The sequence below is a fragment of the Dermochelys coriacea genome, chromosome 5, assembly GCF_009764565.3.
Source record: "Dermochelys coriacea isolate rDerCor1 chromosome 5, rDerCor1.pri.v4, whole genome shotgun sequence".
Lineage (NCBI taxonomy): Eukaryota > Metazoa > Chordata > Testudines > Dermochelyidae > Dermochelys > Dermochelys coriacea.
Window position 1 is genome coordinate 35993013 of NC_050072.1, and position 23857 is coordinate 36016869.

Sequence of the window (23857 nt, forward strand, 5' to 3'; positions counted from 1 at the left end):
CTCAGGATCACTTGAACCAAGATTATCCCCTACAACCAGAAACAACAGACTGGACTTCTACATCGAGTGCTTTTGCCGATGTGCACGGGCTGAAATTGTGGAAAAGCAGCATCACTTGCTCTGTAACCTCAGCCGTGCAGAACACAATGCCATCCACAGCCTCAGAAACAACTCTGACATCATAATCAAAAAGGATGACAAAGGAGGTGCTGTTGTGATCATGAATAGGTCGGAATATGAACAAGAGGCTGCTAGGCAGCTCTCCAACACCACATTCTATAAGCCATTACACTCTGATCCCACTGAGGCTTACCAAAAGAAACTATACCATCTGTGCAAGAAACTCCCTGAAAAAGCACAAGAACAAATCTGTACAGACACACCCCTAGAATCCCGACCAGGGGTATTTTATCTGCTACTCAAGATTCATAAACCTGGAAATCCTGGACGCTCCATCTTAGGCATTGGCACCCTGACAGCAGGATTGTCTGGCTATGTAGTCTCTATCCTCAGACTCTTCGCTACCAGCACTCCTAGCTATCTTCGAGAAACCACTGACTTCCTGAGGAAACTACAATCCATCGGTGACCTTCCAGAAAACACCATCCTAGCCACTATGGATATAGAAGCCCTCTACACCAACATTCCACACAAAGATGGGCTACAAGCTGTCAGGAACAGTATCCCCGATAATGTCACGGCAAACCTGGTGGCTGAACTTTGTGACTTTGTCCTCACCCATAACTATTTTGCATTTGGGGACAATGTATACCTTCAAGTTAGCGGCACTGCTATGGGTACCCGCATGGCCCCACAGTATGCCAACGTTTTTATGGCTGACTTAGAACAATGCTTCCTCAGCTCTCGTCTCCTAATGCCCCTACTCTCCTTACGCTACACTGATGACATCTTCATCATCTGGACCCATGGAAAAGAAGCTCTTGAGGAATTCCACCATGATTTCAACAATTTCCATCGCACCATCAACCTCAGCCTGGACCAGTCCAAACAAGAGATCCACTTCCTGGACACTACGGTGCTAATAAACAATGGTCACATAAACACTACCCTATACTGGAAACCTACTCACCGCTATACTTAGCTACGTGCCTCCAGCTTTCGTCTAGACCACGTCACATGATCCATTGTCTACAGCCAAGCTCTAAGATGCAACCCCATTTGCTCCAACCCCTCAGACAGAGACACACACCTACACGATCTCCATCAAGCGTTCTTAAAACTACACTATCCACTTGCTGAAATGTAGAAAGATTGACAGAGCCAGAGGAGTACCTAGAAGTTACCTACTCCACGACAGACCCAACAAAGAAAATAACAGAACGCCACTAGCCATCACCTTCAGCCCACAACTAAAACCTTTCCAGCACATCATCAAAGATGTATAACCTATCCTGAAGGACGATCCCTCACTCTCACAGATCTTGGGAGACAGGCCAGTCCTTGCTTACAGACAGCCCTCCTACCTGAAGCAAATACTTAATCGCCCCCACACAACAAAAATACTAACACAGGTACCTATCCTTGCAACAAAGCCTGTTGCTAACTGTGTTTACTTATGTATTCAGGGGACACCATCATAGGGCCTAATCCCATCAACTACACTACCCAGAGCCTCGTTCACCTGCACATCTACCACTGTGATATATGCCATCTTGTGCCAGTAATGCCCTTCTGCCATGTACATTGGTCAAACTGGACAGTCTTTACATAAAAAAATAAATGGATGCAAATCAGATGTCAGGAATTATAACATTCAAAAACCAGCCAGCGACCACTTCAATCTCTCTGTTTACTCTATTACAGACCTAAACGTTGCAACTCGTCAACCAACAAATGTCAAAAACAGACTCCAACGAGAGACTGCTGAATTGGAATTAATTTGCAAACTGGACACCATTAAATTAGGCTTGGATAAAGACAGGGAGTGGATGAGTCATTACACAAAGTAAAACTATTTTCCCATGTTTATTTCCCCTCTCCTTCCTCAGACGTTCTTGTTCCCTGCTGGTAATGGCCCACCTTGATTATCACTACAGAAGGTCTCCCCCCCCTCACCGCTGGTAATAGCTCACCTTGCCTGATCCTTCTCATTACAGTGTGTATAGTAACACCCCTTCTTTCCTGTTTTCTGAATGTATAAAGTCTTCCCACTGTATTTTCCACCAAATGCATCCGATGAAGTGAGCTGTCCTTCAGGAAAGCTTATGCTCAAATAAATTTGTTAGTCTCTCAGGTGCCACACGTGTGCCTGGTTTTTTGTTGTTTGTTTTTTTTTAAGATACAGCCTCCCATGGCTGCTACGCTGAAGCGTAACCTCCTTTCCCCTTCCCATTCTTTCAATGCCTTTGAAATCTCTGCCGTAGTTTGACAAAGGGCAGACAGCTTCCTGCAACTTCGGCGGTACCTACTGTCATTTTGAAATGTTCCTTTTTAACTTGAGTAAAATTGGGGGGGGGGGGGGGTGTTCTACTGTAAGACGCTTTAAGCTTCGAAAAAGGTAGAGGCGGTGGAAGGAACCACCCTTTATTTTAAACCGTTTCTGGTTTACAGTGTTGATGCTCTAACTCCCTCGTCCGTACTCTTCTTCCCCCTCCTCCCCCTCGCGATGGTGGCCACGGCCAGATGCCGGGGCTAGCAGCCTATGCTACGGGGGGGGCAGGGACCTGGCTCTGCCCCCTCTCCTGATCTTATTCTGCGGCACAGAGGGGCTGGGGTGGGGCGAGGTAGGGGAAGCCCCGGCCCCGGGCCAGGGCCATCACAGCTCGCCTGGACTTCAGCGTCGGGGACTCCTGCCCGTGCAGACAAGCTGCGCCCTGGGGAAAAGACACCCCCGCCCCCGGCAGCTGCCTGAGCCCGTCCAGCGCTTCGGGGCTCCCGGCAGCGGGGTCCTGCCCCTCCCCCGAGGGCGGCATATCGCAGCCTCGGCCAGCGCTACCCGCTGCAGCCCCGCGGCTGGGCGTGGGCCTGGGGGCGCCGAGCTGAGGCGCGGCGCGGGCCGGGGAGGCTCGGCGGCGGCTGTGCCTGAGGGACGCTGTCCCCCCGCGCAGGGCCCCCTCCCTGGCCGTTGTCATCAGGTGAGAGCGCGCGCGGCCCCTCCCGTCAGCCCGCGCGGTGGCTCCAAGCGCCTCTCTCAGCGCAGGGCGGGTAGGCGCCTGGGCAGCGTCTTGGGGGGCGAGGCTGGCGCTTGTTGCGGGGCTTGGCAGGTTTGTCGGCTGCATTGGAGCGGTGCCCCGGGGGCTGGGATCCACTCAGAGGCGGCGTGTCTCGGGTGGGCTGGAGGGGTGCCCCGGGGGCTGGGATCCACTCAGAGGCGGCGTGTCTCGGGTGGGCTGGAGGGGTGCCCCGGGGGCTGGGATCCACTCAGAGGCGGCGTGTCTCGGGTGGGCTGGAGGGGTGCCCCGGGGGCTGGGATCCACTCAGAGGCGGCGTGTCTCGGGTGGGCTGGAGCGGTGCCCCGGGGGCTGGGATCCACTCAGAGGCGGCGTGTCTCGGGTGGGCTGGAGGGGTGCCCCGGGGGCTGGGATCCACTCAGAGGCGGCGTGTCTCGGGTGGGCTGGAGGGGTGCCCCGGGGGCTGGGACCTTTGTAAGGTCTGAGTGTCATTTTTGGAGTGTGGTTGTACACGTGCTCCAGAGACTTCACCTATCTTTCTCTTTCTTTGCTGCTTTCCCTCTCTTTCATTATGTCTAGTATCAGTCTACCATGCTCCTGTTACACTGTGGGTACACTGGATGTAGCTCTAGCTCCTGTTTTGAGGGAGAGCCTCTTTGTCTTGTCACCACACTTGTCACTGACACTTTGTCACTTCTCCAAATCTCACCTGAAAATCTTTCTTAAGAAGTCTGGATTTCTCTCTTTATTGTTTAACTCTGTAATCTCTTTGGGATGTAATTTATATGAAAGATGATGTCTAAATACTAGTTGTATTGTGTTTGTTTCCTAAAGCATAGCATCCATCATATATGGAGGAAAATGCTAGTTTCTTAAATGCCCAAACCCCCTCCCCCCAAGGCGCAGCATCTCTGCACTGCTGGATTTTGTTTCCTAAATACCCTCTGCTCCCCAGGGGCCCAGATGCTGGCACTTGCGGTGGTGCGCTCTCTCTCTTGTCTTTCCTTTTATTTTTTTTAACTATTTGTCTTTGGGTCCAAACAGGGAAAAGTGTTACTTGTACTTTGCTTAGTAACTTCCTATTTCATTATAGCCTCCTTTAATCTTTAGAGGGGGAGGGAGGATGCACTTCCTTAAAGAGAAATCCTTGTTGTACAGCTACAATAAAGTAGACTTATCTTATGAACAGTGGTGTTTCTGTTAAATCTTCTAGAATGTCTTGTGTGGAAAAGTAACTGATCTTTGCCGTCTGTGATGCCTACATGAGTTCAGAACAGTCTAGAATAGATAGCAGTCTCCTTTGGTGCTGAGCAGCCTGACTGTATCTTCGGGTCTGACCAGAAGATATATAAGAGGGTTGCAGCTTAAGCAACTATTCAGTTTTTTTTACTGCCTATATCAGTAAAAGTTGAAATTCAGCTCTGTCACTAGTTGTCAGTCTGTTTTTGAGCACCGTTTTTCTAAAAACTTTAATTGCTATAGTTTTATATAGTGTAGGCTTTTTGCCAGATGTTTGTTGCTTAGGGCATTTTGGTTTTGCTTATGATTCTACTGAGCTGCTTCTGGCTGTTGTGGAGCATCCAGAAAACTCATTTCTATAATGATACAGTGTCTAGAGCAGAAAAACATATTTGGTGCTGCTGTGCCTTGGGGAGGAACACATAATGAGTTGATGCTTGAATGTAAGGCTTTCACAAACACCACACGCAGAACCTAGGAAAGGATCCTTAAACTTTCCCTTTAGAGTTGGTTACATGGGTGTTGTCTTCTGAAGCAGATTACCTAAAAGAGTTCATGACTAGGTTCCTGTTTCAATCTATAGTTAGCTACTGAGTGCCAAGTGGGTTTCATGCACAAAGGAAGCATGAACTTAACTAAATCATCTTATGGGGCAGACTTCTATGCTGAGGGTCATACTAAAGTGTCCTTTGAACATGTAGTTCCCCCCAGTTCAGCCCAGGGAATAAGAAGGGGTTAGCTCCAAGATCAAGCACCCCTTGAACACTGACATAAAATCCACACATCATTTAAGTAATTTAGGGTAAGTCTTTGCTGCAATTAAAAACCCACAGCTGGTCCATGCCAGCTGACTTGGCTCAGGCTGTAGCCTAAACTCTGGGATCTTCCCATCTTACAGGGTCCTACAGCCCAAGCCTGAACGCCTGCACCATAATTAAACAGCTCCTTAGCCCAAGTTGGCTGAAACAGGCCAGCCACAGGTGTCTAATTTCAGTGTAGACGTACCCGTAAGACTGTTTTTCAGCAATATTGTTCCTTATAGATGAAGGAGAAGAAATAATGAAGAGTTTCATGACACTCTTTGGTAGCATGATCAATGTTATGTAGAAAACCTGACCTGAGGAAAAGCTTAAAAAAACAGCGAACAGACAAACAAAACAACAACACTGGACATGTTTAGTTTTGAGAAAACAAGCCTAAGGGAAGTCTTCAAATATGTTAAGGGCTGTTATAAAGAGAACGGTAATCAATTGTTCTCCATATTCACTGAAGCCAGGACACAAAGTAATGGGTTTAATCTGCAGCAAGGGAGACTATAAGGATAGTGCAAGACAAATAGGCTTCCAAGGAAGGCTGTGGAATCCCCATAATTGCAGGTTTTTAAAAACAGGTTAGATAAACAGCTGTCAGGGATGGTCTAAAATTATCAACATACATAAGGCAGCCATACTGAGTCAGACCAATGGTCTGTCTAGCCTAATATCCTGTCTTCTGACAGTGGCCAGTGCCAGATGCTTCAGAGGGAATGAACAGAACAGGATAATTTTTTGGTGCTCCAGGTATACTTGGTTCTGCCTCAACACAGTGGGCTGGTTTTGATAACCTCTTGACATCCCTTCCATGTCTACATTTCTATGATTCAGTGTAAAAGCAGTGGTACCTTCACCTTTTGTAGGATCAGCATCATCAGTGTCAGGCAGAGTGGATTGAGTTAAATCATTGATTTAAATCAGCAAACCAGAAATCTTAATTTAAATAATTTTAATCTTGTTTTGCATTTGTACTTTTTAGTTATCTTCCTAAAGATTGGTTGATTCTCATTGGTGGATTTAGCCATTGAAACATGTTGATTTGCAACTAAATATAGCCTTTAAACTAAATTAGGTGGTACTTTTTGATGATCAGGGTACATTTATATTTATTCTGTTCACATTTATTTAAGCAGTTATATAGTTTAAAATATATAATTATTCAGATTCTTAATTTTTACATTTTTAATGTTAGAAAATAGTGAATGACATATCTCTTATGCACTCTAGTTTAATATTTTATTTGTGATGTTTTGTCAAACTACATTTGGATGGAAATTGGAATTCAATTAAAAATGCATAGAAAGAGCTTTTTAAAATAGTTTTATTTAACTAATAAAAATAATCTTACTTTTTTTCTTATTTTTATAGCACATTTAAGTTATCAAAACATGTTTTGCATATAAAATGAATGGATTTATTAAATGAAGGAAGTATTATCTGTAACTAGTGAATTGAACTGACTATTTCTGGTCACCATGTCCTTCAAAGACTTTAAAGATTGTAGATCTCATCCTGTCACACCTCATTCTTATTCATAGATTGGAAGAGGTAAACAAACTCTCATACTTGTTCAACACCCAACTAGTTTCCTGATTTTTCCCACACCCCAACCCTCTGAGCCAGCCTGGTGAAAATGAGTGAGGGTGGGGAGAGTGAGCGACGGGGGGGGGGGGGGGGATGCAGTGAACGTGGAGTGGGGCCTCAGAGGAGGGGCGGGGCAAGGGTGTTCAGTTTTGTGCAAGTAGAAAGTTGTCAACCCTACTCCTCGCTATAGGCCAGTTGGGCAGAATTTTGACGGGGCAGCACAAGGCATATCCCTGATACAAAGGCTACTTCACTGCAAAATTTCAAGTCCCTGATCCAAAGTATGGTGACACTAGAGCTGTTCAAAGAAGATCTAAAGAATTTTCTAATGTGCAAAACAATTACATATCCCTAATCTTGTTCTCAAAAATGGCTAAACTGTTTGGGCTGAAATTTTCCAGAATAATTAGGTCTGAGGTAGATAACTAGCATGTAAAATTTCAGCCCAAACAGTTAGTTTGGCAGAGGTATAACCAATTGAAAATAGAGTTTTATAAGAGAAAGTGTCAAGCTGCATTAGTAATAGACAGTACTAGCAGTCCAGCCTTTAATAATAAAAATAGGTTTTAACTGAATATTAAACTTAATTCTTCAGTGCTTAAGGCAGTCTTTAAGCTTTAGAGATTTGGAGAGGATTTATTTGCAGGGGAAACTAACCCACCTCTGTCTGCTGCAGAGTTGTTTGCACCTTCTTCTGAAGCATCTGGTGCTGGTCATTCTTAGAGGCAGGATACTGGACTATGGATTTGGACCAATATGGCAGTTCCCATGTTCAGGTACCAGTCATGTGGCCTTTTTTTAAATTTTTTTTTTTGGTAACACTTTTAATCAAAGACCTGTGCAGAATGAGTAATTTGATTCCCCGATGAAGAAGGGCATATGCTTCCAGCAGAGGTTGTCCTCTGCATGAGTTGGTTCATCATCTTTGGTGTCAGTGTCCGCCTACCACTTTCGTGGAGTTGCTGAAAGTCTTAAACTAACTTTTGTGGACATTCATAATCTCCATACACTTCTTTGATTCATGCTTCTGAAACTGTTTCCAAGGTATGGGAGGTCAAATTCTCCCACACCTAGAACTTCAGTGAGGATTGTGTATATCCTGCATAGGGAGAACCAAGCATCTGGAATTCCTTGGGCTGGCCATTAGGCATTACTTTCTGATTAAAGTAGCTCTTGATCTTATTATAGCTCTTAATGCCTTTTTGTCGCTAAATATAGTTATTCAATGACTTAAAACATCAGGGGGAAATCTGGTTATTCAACTTTGTTTCTTTTAGTCAAAGGATGTGAAATTCAAACTGTTACCCAGTGGATACAAAAATCTGTTGTACATATTTAGTTGAAAAGTCTTAATTTACTGGAAAAGTAAATACAGTAAATTGAGAACAAATTTTTCCCACATTTTTGTATGTGCTGTTAGTGATTAAGAATTTGCAAGAGCAAAAACTAGAAAAGAGCTACACTTATCTTTGTTGTTGAATACTGGCTGCTTATCAAGCTCTTTCATACAAACAGTTACGCGCATACTTATCGCACAGAGGCATCGTCCCCTCATGTACATAAAGACAGCCTCTGATGTAGAACAGAACTGTTTGATAACACCACTATCATTATGCAGTAGTTTATTACATGAAGTGAAGAGTGGAAAATTTAGCTGAAATTTCAGTGAGAATTTAGATAGAACATAATTACTCAAGTGGGAATTTGACCAGGATACCAACACCTCTGCAAAAAGAATCTGTAAAATTGACATCCTAAGGGTCTATAAAAACTAAAATTGTGCCTTTTTTTTTTTTTGCTTCTTTATGCAAAATGAAAACCTGAAAGGTTCTTAATTTTTTCTTTTTGCTTGTTTTTTACCTTAGAAATATCCGGAACGTCATGTCTAAACTTCCTATTTTTGCTAAATGACTTCTGGGGGTTTTGAAGAATGTTGATTTTGAGTTCTAACTCTTTATACTTGAAGGGAGTGCCATGTCTTTAACAAAGACATCATGTATCCTAAATATTAGTAATTAAAGTTTAATACATATTAACAAAAACAAACCAAGAATTTTAAGCAATTGCTCAGATTTAGTTCTCTTGACTCTTGTGAAGTTCTCCAGACATTATAGTGTGTTCCAGGGCAGATTACCTTAATTTCTTATTTACAAACAAACTAAAAAGCAGAGAATGTTAACGAGCAAAAAAAGTTACAAGCCTATTTTTCTCTTCCTCATTTGCAGATGCCTCTTTAAAGCAATGGTATGTGCTAATGCAAGACTTTGAGCTAGTACAACAAAAATATAGGTTTTGTTAGCTTCTGTAAATCTTTCCCCTCCATCTAACATTAAGATTTATTAACTATTTCTATAACAGCAATCAAAAACTTTTTTTGGTTTGTATTTCAGTGCAGTGTCTGCTATCCCAAATATTGCAGTATGTGCATTCCTTTGCATGCCTTATAATACAAACTTTCTCATTTATCTCTTATTCATGCCTCAGCAAAAGTATCTCTTGCCAGGAGGATTCTCAAGTCATTCAGATGGTGATGGAGTCCCAGTAGTTTAAAGTTAGGCTTTCGAATAGGCAAACCAGTCAGAGACATTGATCAGAAATGCAAGCCTGGAGGCACTCACATAGGAACAAGGGATCTGGTCCAAACAGTACAGCAAGCACAGCATAATTTGGCTAAGCTTAGGGCAACCTGATATGTTCTCAAGGCTTTACTCACATGTCTTGATTTCCCTCATGCTCTGATTGTGACAGACAACACCCAGCCATGTTATATGTCAACAGACAAAGGGGAACAAGGTCTACAGTTCTGCAGAGAGAAGCTCACTTCCTATTGACTGGGCAGAGAAGAATAAGCAGTCAATTCACTCCCTTCACTTCCATGGGAAAATGGAATGTTAATGGCCTTCTGGCTCATCAGGCAAAACTTGGATAATTCAGAATGTGAACTACACACACACGTGCTCCATTTCCTGGTAAAGAAATTTGGTCGACTAGCAACAGATGTGTGTGTTTGCCTACCTACATGGACAAAGTTTCAATGTTCTGCTTTTACTGATGGGATCATAAAGCAAAGGCAACAAGTGCCTTATTACAAAGATGATCAAAAGGGACTCTTATATGCTTTCACTCCCTTGTCCTCTCCTCACCGTAATGTTAATGAAGACCAATAGCAATGCAGCACTGGTAATTCTGGTAGCCTCATTCTGGCTAAGGAGATCTTAGTTCTTTGATCTACTTGACACGGTACAAATATCATATCCCTTCTGGATGGTAGATATTACAAAGGCCAATCATGCATCAGAATCCAGACAGTCTGAATGTAGCTGCTTGGTGCTTAACCAGAGCCTCTTAAGTCAAAGAGGTAATTCAGAGAGCTAATAACCACTATTTTAGCTTCCAGAAATAAATCTACAATTTATTAAATCGTCTACGTATTCAAGGACCAAGTTAAGGCTTACCCATTGGTACCAGGACAAAGATCTCACTCCCACTACTACATAGGTCCACAGATTCTCACATTTCTTCAATATAGACTCAGGCTAGGCCTGGCAGTTCAGACTCAAAAGTCAAGTTGGTGCTTTGTTTATCATCCTTAGTGGAGTTGACAAGTAGACAGTTTTGTCTTATCCAGATATCCAGTGGTTTTTCTTATGAAAGCATTCACTTCTTGAAATGCATGAAGTTCTTTTATGGGATCTTACCTGGTTCTCAGTGCTAGTAAGGCCCTCTGTTTGAACCACTCCTGAAGGTGCCTCATTAATGTTTAGAAAATAATGTGGCATTTTTGATAGCAATCATGTCTGTTTCTTCTTTGAGTGCTTGCTCATGTCCATTCCATATTAGGTGTGTGTGCTCACCACATGCACCGGTGCCGGAAGCTTTTCCTCAGCAGTATCTGTAGGGGACCGGCTTTGGCGCCCCTGGAGTGGTGCCTGCATGGTGCGGTATAAGGGCGCTGCCAGCTCCCCCACCTTCAGTTCCTTCTTTCCACCAGTGATGGTGCTGGAACATCTGCTGCTTTGGCTAGTGTTGTTTTGTTCTCTGTTCTTGTGAACTTTGAAAACCTGTAATATAGTTGTATATAGTTATCCTTAGCAGAAGTTCTCAACTCTTCGTTAGTCCCAAATGGGACTTAGTCGAGGGATGGGGCATGCCGTCGGCTCTCTGTCAGGATGCATTCACTTCTGTACGTAACTGTATATAGTTCCCCTTCTAAAAGAACACTGCTATGAAACTCCAGTTTGTCAGGAATCTGTGGACCTCATTACAGTATGGATAGGTTATCTGCGCCTTATCTGAAATTTCCTTTCTTAGAGCAATAAGGTCCACAAACCCAACCCACCCTGAATGTTAATTGGGAAAAGAGATAGGATTATTAATTAGCACTTCATTGGTTATTCATTGACTTCATTGAAATTTTCAGATAAAACATGGATAATTTTCCTAATCCCTGTTGAACACACAACAACCATTAATGGGGAAGAGTTGCTGACTGCAGATCTGAGTGCCACAGTCTTGCAGCTGACTTGGTTGGTTGGTTGGAGCTGCCTTGATTTATGTGAAATGGGAAAAGCAACCCAGCTTCCAGATTTGTGGATGGCCCCAAGCAAAAAGTATTTGTCTCTGGTTGCTAGCCCTGCAAACTAAACCTGTCATCAGAGAGTCAAGTGGATCACCATCAGCAATGTTCTGCGGGCCAAATTATACTCTCTGATGTCTGCAACCATGTTATGCTGAATCAGTGATACTCAGACCTCAGTGGTTCAGGAGCCAAATTAGCCAACAACATTACCCAAAAGAACCAGAGTAGTGTGAATTCATTGTTTCATGTACTAATTTTATATACGTTATTCTCACGGCAAGTATTATTATTTTATCAACTACAATTGGTTAATAACGTAGTAAAAGCGTAGCTGTAAGAGACACATCAAAGAGCCACTTGCATCTCATGAGCTCCAGTTTGAGTATCACTGTGTTAAATGGCCTTGCACAGGTGAAACTGGTTGAAATTTATTTAATATCTTTTTCTTTTGCATCAACAATGAAATAGAATTCAGCTGTCTCTGCAGCTCTAATGGGAGAGAAAAGTCAAAACTGATCTGTCGCTAAATTCTGTAGATATGCATCTAAAATTGCATCAGTCTACAATGACCTGTACTCACATGGGCATGGTTACAAGCCCTTGGATTGTGAGCTCCCCACATCTTTGTATGCATTTGTATTACCCCTACCACAACAGGACCCTGATTCTGATTGGATGCATCAGTGATGAATAATTAAAAAAAAAAAAAAAAGAGGATTTAGTAGCCAGGGAATAGACAAGGCAAAAAATTGTCCATTATTGACATGGGAGAGAGTGGAAATAACATATGCCTCTTAAAATCCAGGATAACTTGAGTGTATGCATAAATAAATAACATGGAAATAAGAACATTATTATCAGCATGTTACACTTGAACTTTTACTGTCCATCAGTAACTCATCTGAGAATCTGGCTTGTGTTTCATCAAAGCACTTATGAAAATGAATGGCTCCACTGACTTTGGTGGGAGTTTGGGGGCTATGCTTAATGTTGAGCACATGGTAAAGTGCTTTGCTGAATTAAGGCCTTAATGGATGGAGCTAACCCCTTTATAGAAAGAAAAGAAAATCCTTCTAAGATATTTTATTTTGAGTTATATCTTCCTAAAAAGTGCCTATCCTAGGCTTATTACTATACAGTAACTACAGTGTAATGTTGATCTATAATACCCAATAGAGTAACTGATTTCATAATGCTTATTAATGCATATATTGCAACACATGTACCACATCCCTCCTGTTGAAGTATGATTCTCTGAACAGAGTCAAGATTTGTTGGTAAGATGATGTGAGGAAGTTTTTAAATTAGTAATTAGGGATTCCCATAAGGCAAAACATTATCAATTTGACTTCCTCCTTTGGGAAATACAGTCAACTAGAAAAAAGACTTAAAAATAAATAAATATGTTAGTTTACCTTTGTATTTATTTTATGTATGGATTATTGTAGTGGTGTACAGCACTGAGAGAGATGGAGGAGGTGCCCTATCAATTGAAATAAATAACTTTTTATGTCTATTTTATTATAGTATTCCCTGCTCCCATTTATTGTAAAGAAAATGTTCTGCTGTTGGCTTTGCATATTTACTGTGCTTTGCAGAACCTACAAAGCAGGTAGGATGAAACACTTCTGTATTACTAACTTGTCTTATTTTAAGAAATCTTTCCAAAGAAAAGGAAAAAACTGCTATCTTTTCAAGAGTAACTGAATGGAAAAAGTACATTTAAAACACTAGGATTTCAATTAGGTATGTACTAAATATCTAATTGTATTCAGCTGTATCCCAATTAATTGGAAATGGTATTTGATGGAGTAGTGTATAGCATAGAGCACCAAATGAAGTAATCACAGATATTGTAGTTGATCTCAATTTACAATTAAAGCTGATAGCAAATACTGGTATTATATTTATTTAGTCTCATTACAAATTCACAGAACAAACTACATTAATTAGATAATTCTTTCCCTGTTCCTTAGGGAAGAGGAGGGCATCTGTATCGGAAAGCCATGACAAAGCTTCTCATTGTCAGCCAGTCAGGATGCAGTATTTTTGGAGATTTTAAACTAAACAAATGTGAACTAACAGTATTTAATATGTAAAGGCAAGAGGTGTACAGCCACATATTCCCTATTCAGAGACAAATTTAATAAACCTTAATGTTCATATATTGTTCACAATTTAAAGAGTTAGTATTTGTCTTCAGTGCAAAATAGTATTTGAGATTCCAATTTTCCTTTATCCTTAGAACAGGAAATAACAGTGCTAATTTGGCAAAATATGGAGTCTTTAGTGGCTATATTGGCAGTTCACATGCAAATTGTTATGCATTACTTTAAAATCTTTGCAACGTTATCACAAGACAGGCAACGAGGTCATGTGTAAAGGGATTTTTGTCTCTTTTTGTCTTTGAGTTGCATGCAAGAAATATACAAATGTCTTCAGAAGCCAGAACACCCCATGAAAGGGGTACAGCTGAACAGTTGCATATCAGATATATCACTATGCAACCAGTATTTAAAATTTTTGATTTGGACACTTGTGTAACAAAAGAAGTAAACAGACAGTTCAACCTACATAAATGTATACATTTAGATTAAGATATGGCATTAGAGAAAAACAGCAAAAAGCATGGAAGAGATGAGTTCCCTTTGTTGAGGTGCAGAACTAAAAAGGAATCAAAGATCACCTACATATGAAAGCAATTTTGGAAGCTTTGTATTTTAGTCACATTAGTGTTGTTTGTGCGCCATGGTACAGGACACCACTGAAAAGCAAAGGAAATGTTCTTTCTGCAACTTCCCTAACAAATGGTGTTTGAGAGGAGAGCTGGGTTAATAATGTGTAGTATAGAGGGAAATGACACACATTCAGAACACAATTTGACTATTTCACTGATTAAGAGGTGATCATTATCTAGTTCAAAGTGCCAGACCACCACCCTATCTGCTTCTTATTTTCATATTCATAGTACAGGTCATTCTAATGAAGGAGAGTTTTGTGTGTATAATGTGTTTGTTTATAATATCAGCTATGTTAAAAGAACATTATTTAGGTTGCAAAGTCAAGCACTAAAAAGTTAGGAATTGCGAGAATTAAGATTGCCCATATATCTTAAATTATTTTTTCCATATGGAAAATTTGAACCCAAATAGTTAGTTTGGCAAAGTTATAAGCAACTGAAACAGGATATTATAATAGGAAGTATCAGACAACCTTAATAATACACTGTGATACCAACCTCTCCTATAATGAGAGATGAAACATATGGCAACCTTTAGGGTCAGGATGCATGGCTCAGCTAGCTGTAATACAATGACCACAAATGGTTTTGTTCTGTACCCTTCCCCCAGAATCTAACGCCTGCTTCCTTTTTCTTTTCAGGTGCAGTGAGTGCGATAGGTAAGTGGAGAGTGAAAGAGGGATGCCTTGGTGTGTTTGTCCCTCCTTTTTATAGTTTCTGTCCCCCTCTTGAAAAACATTTCCACCTGAGACTCAGGAGCCAAAGAGATTGTAGATGGATATTCTCTGCTGGTTTTTTCACCTGTTTGAACTTTCTTCATTTTACTTCCTGCTTGATGACTCCGTTTACTGCTAAAATGCAAATTAAGCAGGGTACCCATTTCTTTGTTTAGGACAGACCTGTTTGCCAACTTCCATCTGGGCAGGACTGTGACATGTGGAACATGTGTTAATAACACTATACAGGGGAATTGTATAACTTCACATACAATGTTGCCACACATATTTTACTGGGACAATACTGACCCCCAAATTATGGGTTTTGAAATGATACATTGTAAGGCATGCTTTGCACAGAGATTATTACAATAAGATGTAAGGTGTGACTGTAGGGGTGTATTCTGTCACAGACAGTTCCTCAGATTTGTCTCTTAAAAATGGTTCAGGTGGGGAGTCTCCCTCACAACATCTGCAGTGAATACCTGTGCAAAGATTTAATTTATCTTCTCCTCAATGGCCTGGTCTGTCTTGAGTGCTCCTTTAGCACCTTGATTGTCCAGTGGCTCCACTGATTGGTAGGCTTTCTGCTTCTCATGTACTTAAATTTTTTTGCTGTTTGAGTCATTTGCTAGTTGCTCTCCAAATTCTTTTTGGACGCATAATTATACTTGATTTGCCAGAGTTTGTTCCTTTCTATTTTTTCAGCAGGATTTGACTTCCAATTTTCATCTCTAATCACCTCTTCATGATGTCCAGAGATGACGTGTCCAGTCAATCTGGGGATAGTTGAAATCCCACATTATTACCGAGTTTTCTATTTTTGTGGTTTTTCTAAATTTCCCTGAGCATTTCACAATTATTATCACCATCTTGATGACGTAGTCAGTTGTATATTTCTGCTGCTCTACTCTTATTATTCAAGCATGGAATTTCTAGCTGTAGAGATTCTGTGGTACGGTTGGATTCATTTAGATTTTTACTATATTTGACACTATGCTTTCTTTCACTTATAGTTTCACACTCCCACCAGCCCAATCTATTCGGTTATTTCTATATATTTTGTACCCTGATATTATGGTGTCCCATTGATTGTCATCATTAGACCAAGTTTTTGTGTTGCCTGTTATATCAATATCCTCATTTAATACCAGGCACTCAAGTTCACCCATCTTAGTATTTAGACTATTATTGAGGGTGTGGATGATGTCAGGGCCTATTCATCTTGAATGCTGGTCCACAGGGCTCTGAGGCGCTAGTATGTTCCAGCCTGCCACCCAGTGCTCTTGCAATTTTCGCTTTGCACATAATGAAATTCCTAATTGTCAAATAGGGCCAGAAAGAGGGATAGGAGGTATATTAAAGAGGATTATATGGAATCAGACTGTGGACATACTATTTCAACAATGTATTATGATTCTGTGCTTATTGCAACTTTAGTTTGGTGTTTCAAGTTTTTCCTTTCACTTCTGTGTTAGTGTGAGAAATTTAATTCATTCATTAAAGGTGAAATACCTTAATACAGGACCTGGGTTGCTGATTGTGGTGACAACTGTTCATTGAGATCTGGGAAAATAAAGTTTAACTTACAAGGGGGCTCCATTTGTTTGAATAAGTTGAAATAGGATACTGTGTAAATTTGACACCAGGAGTTCTCAAACTGTACTGTGGTAAGGAATGCATTTTTATGGGGATTATCATGTGAACTGCTTATTCTCCCATTCAGGATCATCTAATGATCCAGTGGCAACTAAGGCAGTTACATACATGAACAAATTAAATACTTTATTAGTTTTACTTTTAATTTCAGTGTAATCTTCAGGAGCCTAAGTTCTGGGATCCTCCCCCCTTGTGGGGTCTCAGAGAGCCCAAACATCTACACTACAATTAAACAACCCCATAGCCCAAGCCCTGCGATCCTGAGTCAGCTGACACGGGCCAGCCATGAGTGTTTAATTACAGTGTAGACATACCCATAGCCTGTAATGGTAAATGAAGTTATCTTTTTTAAAAAATGTTTGATTTGTCTGACTCTTTTTTTTAGATAGAAATTCTATGAGAAATGCTTACATTTCTCCTCAGTCTCCTGAAATTGAAAGAGGTTCGACCTTAAAACTTCTTTGCATTCTGGGAAACTACAATATGCCTTACAGAAATGCAAGTCACATTATCTGGAAGTTGAATCAGAATTTGATTGCACAAGAAAACTACAACATTATCAATGAAACTGTTTCTCGTGTAACCATCCGTAATTTCACCAATGAAAGTGCACATGTGAAATGCTTAATTAAATATCTAGATAAAGAACAACTTCTGGTTCACACCAAAGTTAAATCTGGCTGTAAGTAGAATTATGTGATTTTTGAAATTAAAAGTTTTTAAAAGATACTAATGTAAATGATACCCTTCATAGTTATAGTGGACAATCTTTAAATGTTTTAAAATTATTAATCCATTTGTTAGTTTGTTGTATCTTAGGACACCTATGTGCAAGCATTTTTTCTGAAATGACAGAGGAGTACCTGCTTCCCTTACTGAAGCGTGTTCATAGTTCTTGACTTCCATGGGCTTTTGTTCAAGCTCTTAGATGTTAAGTGTTACGTCTAGTCTACCCTACCCTAACAATCACCAGGGAAGATACTGAGTAAGCTTCTCTTGTCCAACAAATTATAATTGCCCTATAAGCTGTTTGAAAGTGATGGCCTTTTGAATAAACATGCATTTCAGTCTAAAGCTCCTGTGACTGGGGATGAATTAAGGCAGGATCTACAGATTCAACTCAGGGCTGAGAGGGGGCAGGTGCTTAATTTGTGCCAGAGCTTGCTGGGGCTGAGCCATGGCACCTCTAGGCTTGGCAGTTCATAGCCCTGGCACCTCTAGCCTTGCCACATCAATTATGAAAGTAAAAAAGTTGCCTGGGCCCCAGCATATAGATGCTTGAGCCTTGGCACCTCTTTCATTACAAATTGAGCACTGGTGGGGGCCAATGCTTCAGTAAAGTTTGGATCCAAGGATCAGTGCAGTAAAGTCCACCACTAGAGAGGAGAGTAGAAGGCAGGAAGTCCAGTGTGCCACAAGCACTTTAACACATGAGAGGTTCATTGATTTTGTTATCTTGGGTGGGGGAGGGCAGCTTTAGTTTGAGGGGTACTTCAGTTGGGTGTTCCATTGAGACTAGTTTCATCCTACTCAGCTCCCATTCCTCCTGGGGAGCCTGGTTTTGACACAGAAACATCTTTGGAGTCTCATATTATCCTAGATGGCTCCCAACTGTAAAGGTTACAGTGGGTTTCCTTTTTAGGGTAGGGGTATCTAGCTTTTAGGAGATGGAGGTCTCTTTAGTGTGAGGTGCTGACAAATGATATAGGTAACTCCCCGAACCCTCAAAGTCAAAGGCTCATGCAAGGTCCTTAGATCAGTGATATTACTGGATGTGGAGTCAGATGCTTAGAAGGAACCAGTAGGAACTCTGCTTTTTCAGAGGCTGGCTGCTTCTCTCCCTGACTACTAAACTTTCATGGCGTTTCCTTCCTTTATTCCAAACAGCTAATTTGGCCTTCAGCCCCAACCCAGTACATCTGTGGGAAGTCTAAGCAGGGAGTTAATTCCCTGCCTTTGCATCACATTATCACTGGTTCTATGGTTTGGTTTTGTAATACAATAGAAAACTTGAGGGTGCATCTTATTTATGAGGCAAGTAATATATATATCGGTATATCTATATCTAGAGAGAGAATCAAATATATATCCTGAGCAAAATAAACTTTGAGGCTGAAAGTCAATGTGTTTATTGGCACAAGATAAGATTGCTACTGAAAGTACTTTCAAGCCTGCTTTTTTTTTTATTATACCAAAATGCTTAGTTATATATTTTTTGAGAATTAATTTGGGTAAAAACTTTTGTTTGAGTTCTAAGGGTAGTAGTGAGTGAAAGTAGGGATATGCATATTGTAAATTTACTGAAATTTGCCATGAAGCTAAGCCTTCTGACTGGCTGAGATCATACTATTTCTGTACAGTATTCAATTATATGTTTTTGTTTTAGAGTTTAATTCTCTTTTTTTATTTGATTATAGTTCCACCAAGCACACCAGGGAATATTTCCTGCATTTACCATTACAATGTTAAATTTACTTGCAGTTGGATTCCAGGAAAAGAAACATACTTTACAACAAAATATACTCTTGTTAGAAAGCGGTAAGTATAGGACTTTGGCTATGGTGGGTGGAGACTGTCACCTTTTGGTCACCAGTTTAACTTGAGGCCTGTAATGAGAAAAGTTATTCTACTCTGTTGTCTTTTTAGTCTCTTGTGTGAAATAAATTAATGCTTTTAATCCACTATTTAATGGGCAGATGTTCATATCATAATTTGGCATTTATATCCTTATTTGCAATCTTACCAAAGAAATCAAGAACTGAATGTATATGGAGACCTAACTGACCTTTTCACACTAAATGTGGTGCTTCAAAGTAAGGGTGCAAGCATATTGGTGGAGTAGAGTGAAGAAACTTTCCTTGTCATTGCATCTATTATGGGAATAAATAAATGATTTTTTTCCTCCAATGCTTTCAACTGAAAATCACTTAAAACACTTAAAACCCTGGAACCAGGGTAGGGCGGCAGGCCCCCAATCAGCTCCCCTAAATTCCCTGTATGGCAGCTGCCCAGCAGGCTATCAGTTGCTGGGCAGTTCAGCTGTCCCTCCCCTCACTGCCGTGTGCTGCTCCTGCCCTCTGCCTTGGAGCTGCTCCCAGGAGCCTCCTGCTTGCTGTTTGAGGGTTGGGGGGAAGAGGGGTGCTAATGTCAGCGTGTCTCCCGCTCCTGCCCCCTTGTCCTGTACCTCATCTCCACAGAGCAGGGAGGGACACAACAGGGTTCAGGACAAAGGGAGCTTGCTGGCAGCAGCTGCTGTCTCAGCTTGCTGATCTATTTAAAAAGGCAATGTATTTAGATTGGGGTCTGCGTACTTAAGGGGGCAATGAACGTCTCTCTCTCTCTCTCACACATGGTGTGTGTGTGTGTGGGGGTGTGTGTCTGGCTCTCTCTGCCATGCTGTGTCTTCTCCCTCCATTTGCGCTGCCTTGTAGAGTGTGAGGCTACATTAACAAGAATGTGTTAACCCTTGAGGGCTCAGCCGAGCACTAGTTCATCATTTAGCAGAAAGGCATTCCCTGGGAAATATTCCACCCTCTGGCTCCACCACCTCTTCACAATCATCATTGCTGTGTACAGTATTAAATTGTTTGTTTAAAACTTATACTGTGTATATATGTGTGTGTATATATAGTCTTTTGTCTGGTGAAAAAAATTTCCCTGGAACATAACCCCTCCTTATTTACATTAATTCTTATGGGAAAATTGGATTCGCTTAACATCGTTTCGCTTAAAGTAGCATTTTTCAGGAACATAACTACAATGTTAAGCGAGGAGTTACTGTAACTGAAGTAGTGTAACTTGGGTCAACTTACCGCAGTAGTGCAGACCAGCCCTAAGATATGGGAGATAATTGTCTTGCTGTAATTGGTATTGTATCCAGTGTTGGGTCCCACACTTTAAGAACGATATGGACAAGTTGGAGAGAATCCAGAGAAAAGCAACAAAAATGAGAAAAGATTTAGAAACCCTGACCTATCAAGAAAAGTTAAAAAAAAAACCTGGGTTTGTTTAGTTGTGAGACAAGAAGACTGAGGGGACACCTGAGAACAGGCTTCAAATATGGTAAGAGCTGTTATAAAGAGGATGGTGATCAGTAGTTCTCCATGTCCGCTGAAGATAGGATAAGAAGTCATCAATTTAATCTGTAGCAAGGGAGATTTTGGTTCGATATTAGGAAAAACAGTTATGAACTGGAATAAGCTTTCAAAGGAGGTTGTGGAAGCCCTGTCATTAGAGGCTTTTAAGAACAGGTTAGACAAACAGTTATCAGGGGTGGCCTCGGTATACTTGGTCCTGCTACAATGTAGGGGACTGGAGTAAGTGATGTTTTGGGACCCCTTCCAGCCCTACATTTCTATGATTCTATGTCTAAAATGCGTCTTGATATCCTGGTCTAGTCTAGTCCAGTAATTAAGTAATTTTAATTGGTCTTCTAATAAGCCTCCTAAAACAGTATGTGGTTATGAATTATGAGTAGGTTAGGACTGAGGGTATTGAACATGCAGATTATTAACATGCTTTAAATAATGAAAAACCTAGTGTCTTTTAGAAAATATAGATATACAGAAGACACACAACAGAACAAATGGAAAAACTTCTTTGGTAAAGTAATCCATTAGCTTCTGCAATAAATTCTGCAGAAGAATTAGAAAGGTACTTTTATAAAATGTTTCTTATTGTGGCTGTCAAGATAAATTATCTAGAGAAAAAATATACACTTGATGCAAAATGAATTTTAATGAAGAGTTGTTGAAGATGGCCTCTAAGTATTTTTTTTCTGTATTTTAGAATGATTTTAAGTGTTTTCCTCTTTCTGCTCTTTTTTTTTGGTAATAGACCCATTTTTATGGCGACAGATTATGATGGTATTTGCCAAACAAATCAAAGTGTATGCTATTTATTTTATCCATTCACGGATCGAAACTACATTAATGTGAGAGAGGAAGATGCTTTAGTTGAAGACCAAATGGATTTTCACTCTATGCAAGATATAAAATCAGGTAATTTGATGTACATATCAATAGTTGATGACCATAGAGTAGATTCATTAAGTTACTAATAACTTCATTTCCTGGATATTCCTAGACAAAAAGTACATTAAGATGGAGCCAGTGTTGAGAGTACATATTTGATAAGCTCCTTAAGGGCAAAAAAACAAAAATTACTGGGATGTTGTTTCAGAGTAGCAGCCGTGTTAGTCTGTATTCGCAAAAAGCAAAAGAGTACTTGTGGCACCTTAGAGACTAACAAATTTATTTGAGCATAAGCTTTTGTGAGCTACAGCTCACTTCATCAGATGCATTTTCCACCGAATGCATCTGATGAAGTGAGCTGTAGCTCACGAAAGCTTATATTCAAATAAATTTGTTAGTCTCTAAGGTGCCACAAGTACTCCTTTTCTTTTTGGGATGTTGTTGTTAACCCGAAACCAAGTATTACTGATCCAGAAAATTCACAGTTAAGGTTGCAGGAAATTCACAATTAAGGTTACAGTTAAAAGGAACCCACACAGGATAAGATAAGAATAGAGGTGGTTGAAAAAACTTTGAACCATTTTCTGTTGGAATATGTAATTTGGTTGAAATACTTTGCAAAATCTATTTTGCCAATATTTGGTGATGAAGAAAAATGAGAAAAAGTTCTGACAATATTGAAACATCACATTTCAACATTTTTGGCAGAAAAAAATTTGGTTTTTCATTTTGAAATAACTTTGTTTTGAATTTTTTTAAATTTTGTATTGTTATATAAAAATCAAAACAATTAATTTTTGTCAAAATGAAACATTTAAGTCAATCTGAAATTATTTTTATTTCCAGAATTTTCTTTTGCAAATAATTTTGAAATTTTCCAATTCAGAATGAAGCCAAACTTTAAAATCTCAAAATCTTACGTGAAATGGAAAATCCATCCTCCGCTGAGCTCTAATGAGAAATACTCAGTAAGGCAAAAAGAAAAGGAGTACTTGTGGCACCTTAGAGACTAACAAATTTATTAGAGCATAAGCTTTCGTGAGCTACAGCTCACTTCATCGGATGCATTTGGTGGAAAAAACAGAGGAGAGATTTATATACACACACACACAGAGAACATGAAACAATGGGTTTATCATACACACTGTAAGGAGAGTGATCACTTAAGATAAGCCATCACCAGCAGCAGGGGGGGGGAAAGGAGGAAAACCTTTCATGGTGACAAGCAAGGTAGGCTAATTCCAGCAGTTAACAAGAATATCAGAGGAACAGTGGGGGGTGGGGTGGGAGGGAGAAATACCATGGGGAAATAGTTTTACTTTGTGTAATGACTCATCCATTCCCAGTCTCTATTCAAGCCTAAGTTAATTGTATCCAGTTTGCAAATTAATTCCAATTCAGCAGTCTCTCGTTGGAGTCTGTTTTTAAAGCTTTTTTGTTGAAGTATAGCCACTCTTAGGTCTGTGATCGAGTGACCAGAGAGATTGAAGTGTTCTCCAACTGGTTTTTGAATGTTATAATTCTTGACGTCTGATTTGTGTCCATTCATTCTTTTACGTAGAGACTGTCCAGTTTGGCCAATGTACATGGCAGAGGGGCATTGCTGGCACATGATGGCATATATCACATTGATAGATGCGCAGGTGAACGAGCCTCTGATAGTGTGGCTGATGTGATTAGGCCCTATGATGGTATCCCCTGAATAGATATGTGGACAGAGTTGGCAACGGGCTTTGTTGCAAGGATTGGTTCCTGGGTTAGTGGTTCTGCTGTGTGGTGTGTGGTTGCTGGTGAGTATTTGCTTCAGATTGGGGGGCTGTCTGTAAGCAAGGACTGGTCTGTCTCCCAAGATCTGTGAGAGTGATGGGTCGTCCTTCAACGCATCATCAAGGATCTACAACCTATCCTGGAGAGGTTTTAGTTGGGGGCTAAAGGTGATGGCTAGTGGCGTTGTGTTGTTTTCTTTGTTGGGCCTGTCCTGTAGTAGGTGACTTCTGGGTACTCTTCTGGCTCTGTCAATCTGTTTCTTCACTTCAGCAGGTGGGTATTGTAGTTGTAGGAATGCATGATAGAGATCTTGTAGGTGTTTGTCTCTGTCTGAGGGGTTGGAGCAAATGCGGTTATATCGTAGCGCTTGGCTGTAGACAATGGATTGAGTGGTATGATCTGGATGAAAGCTAGAGGCATGTAGGTAGGAATAGCGGTCAGTAGGTTTCCGATATAGGGTGGTGTTTATGTGACCATCGCTTATTAGCACCGTAATCCATTACAATCTACATACCACACAGACTATGCTGACAGCTTGTGCCACACACTCTCAAAGAAACTGCGGAACCACCTGATCAACATCCTCTACAGCAAACAGGGAAAGATTAAGAATGAGCTCTCAAAACTGGATACACTCATAAAGAACCAACCTTCCAC

At 40.7% G+C, this 23857-nt stretch overlaps 1 protein-coding gene across 3 annotated transcripts in view; it reads left to right on the plus strand.

The window, feature by feature from the left end:
* Nucleotides 1-2864: 2864 nt before the first annotated feature.
* Nucleotides 2865-23857, plus strand: part of IL31RA (interleukin 31 receptor A) — a 79531-nt gene continuing 58538 nt past the window's right edge. Inside the window, exons 1-6 of one of the 3 annotated variants that reach the window (XM_038403840.2) lie at nt 2865-3095; nt 12873-12957; nt 14727-14744; nt 16846-17142; nt 18878-18998; nt 21297-21460. In XM_038403840.2, the coding sequence (XP_038259768.1) occupies nt 12903-12957; nt 14727-14744; nt 16846-17142; nt 18878-18998; nt 21297-21460 (655 nt within the window). In that variant the 5' untranslated portion in view covers nt 2865-3095; nt 12873-12902. The other 2 variants (XM_038403839.2, XM_043514787.1) reach the window with 2 other exon arrangements.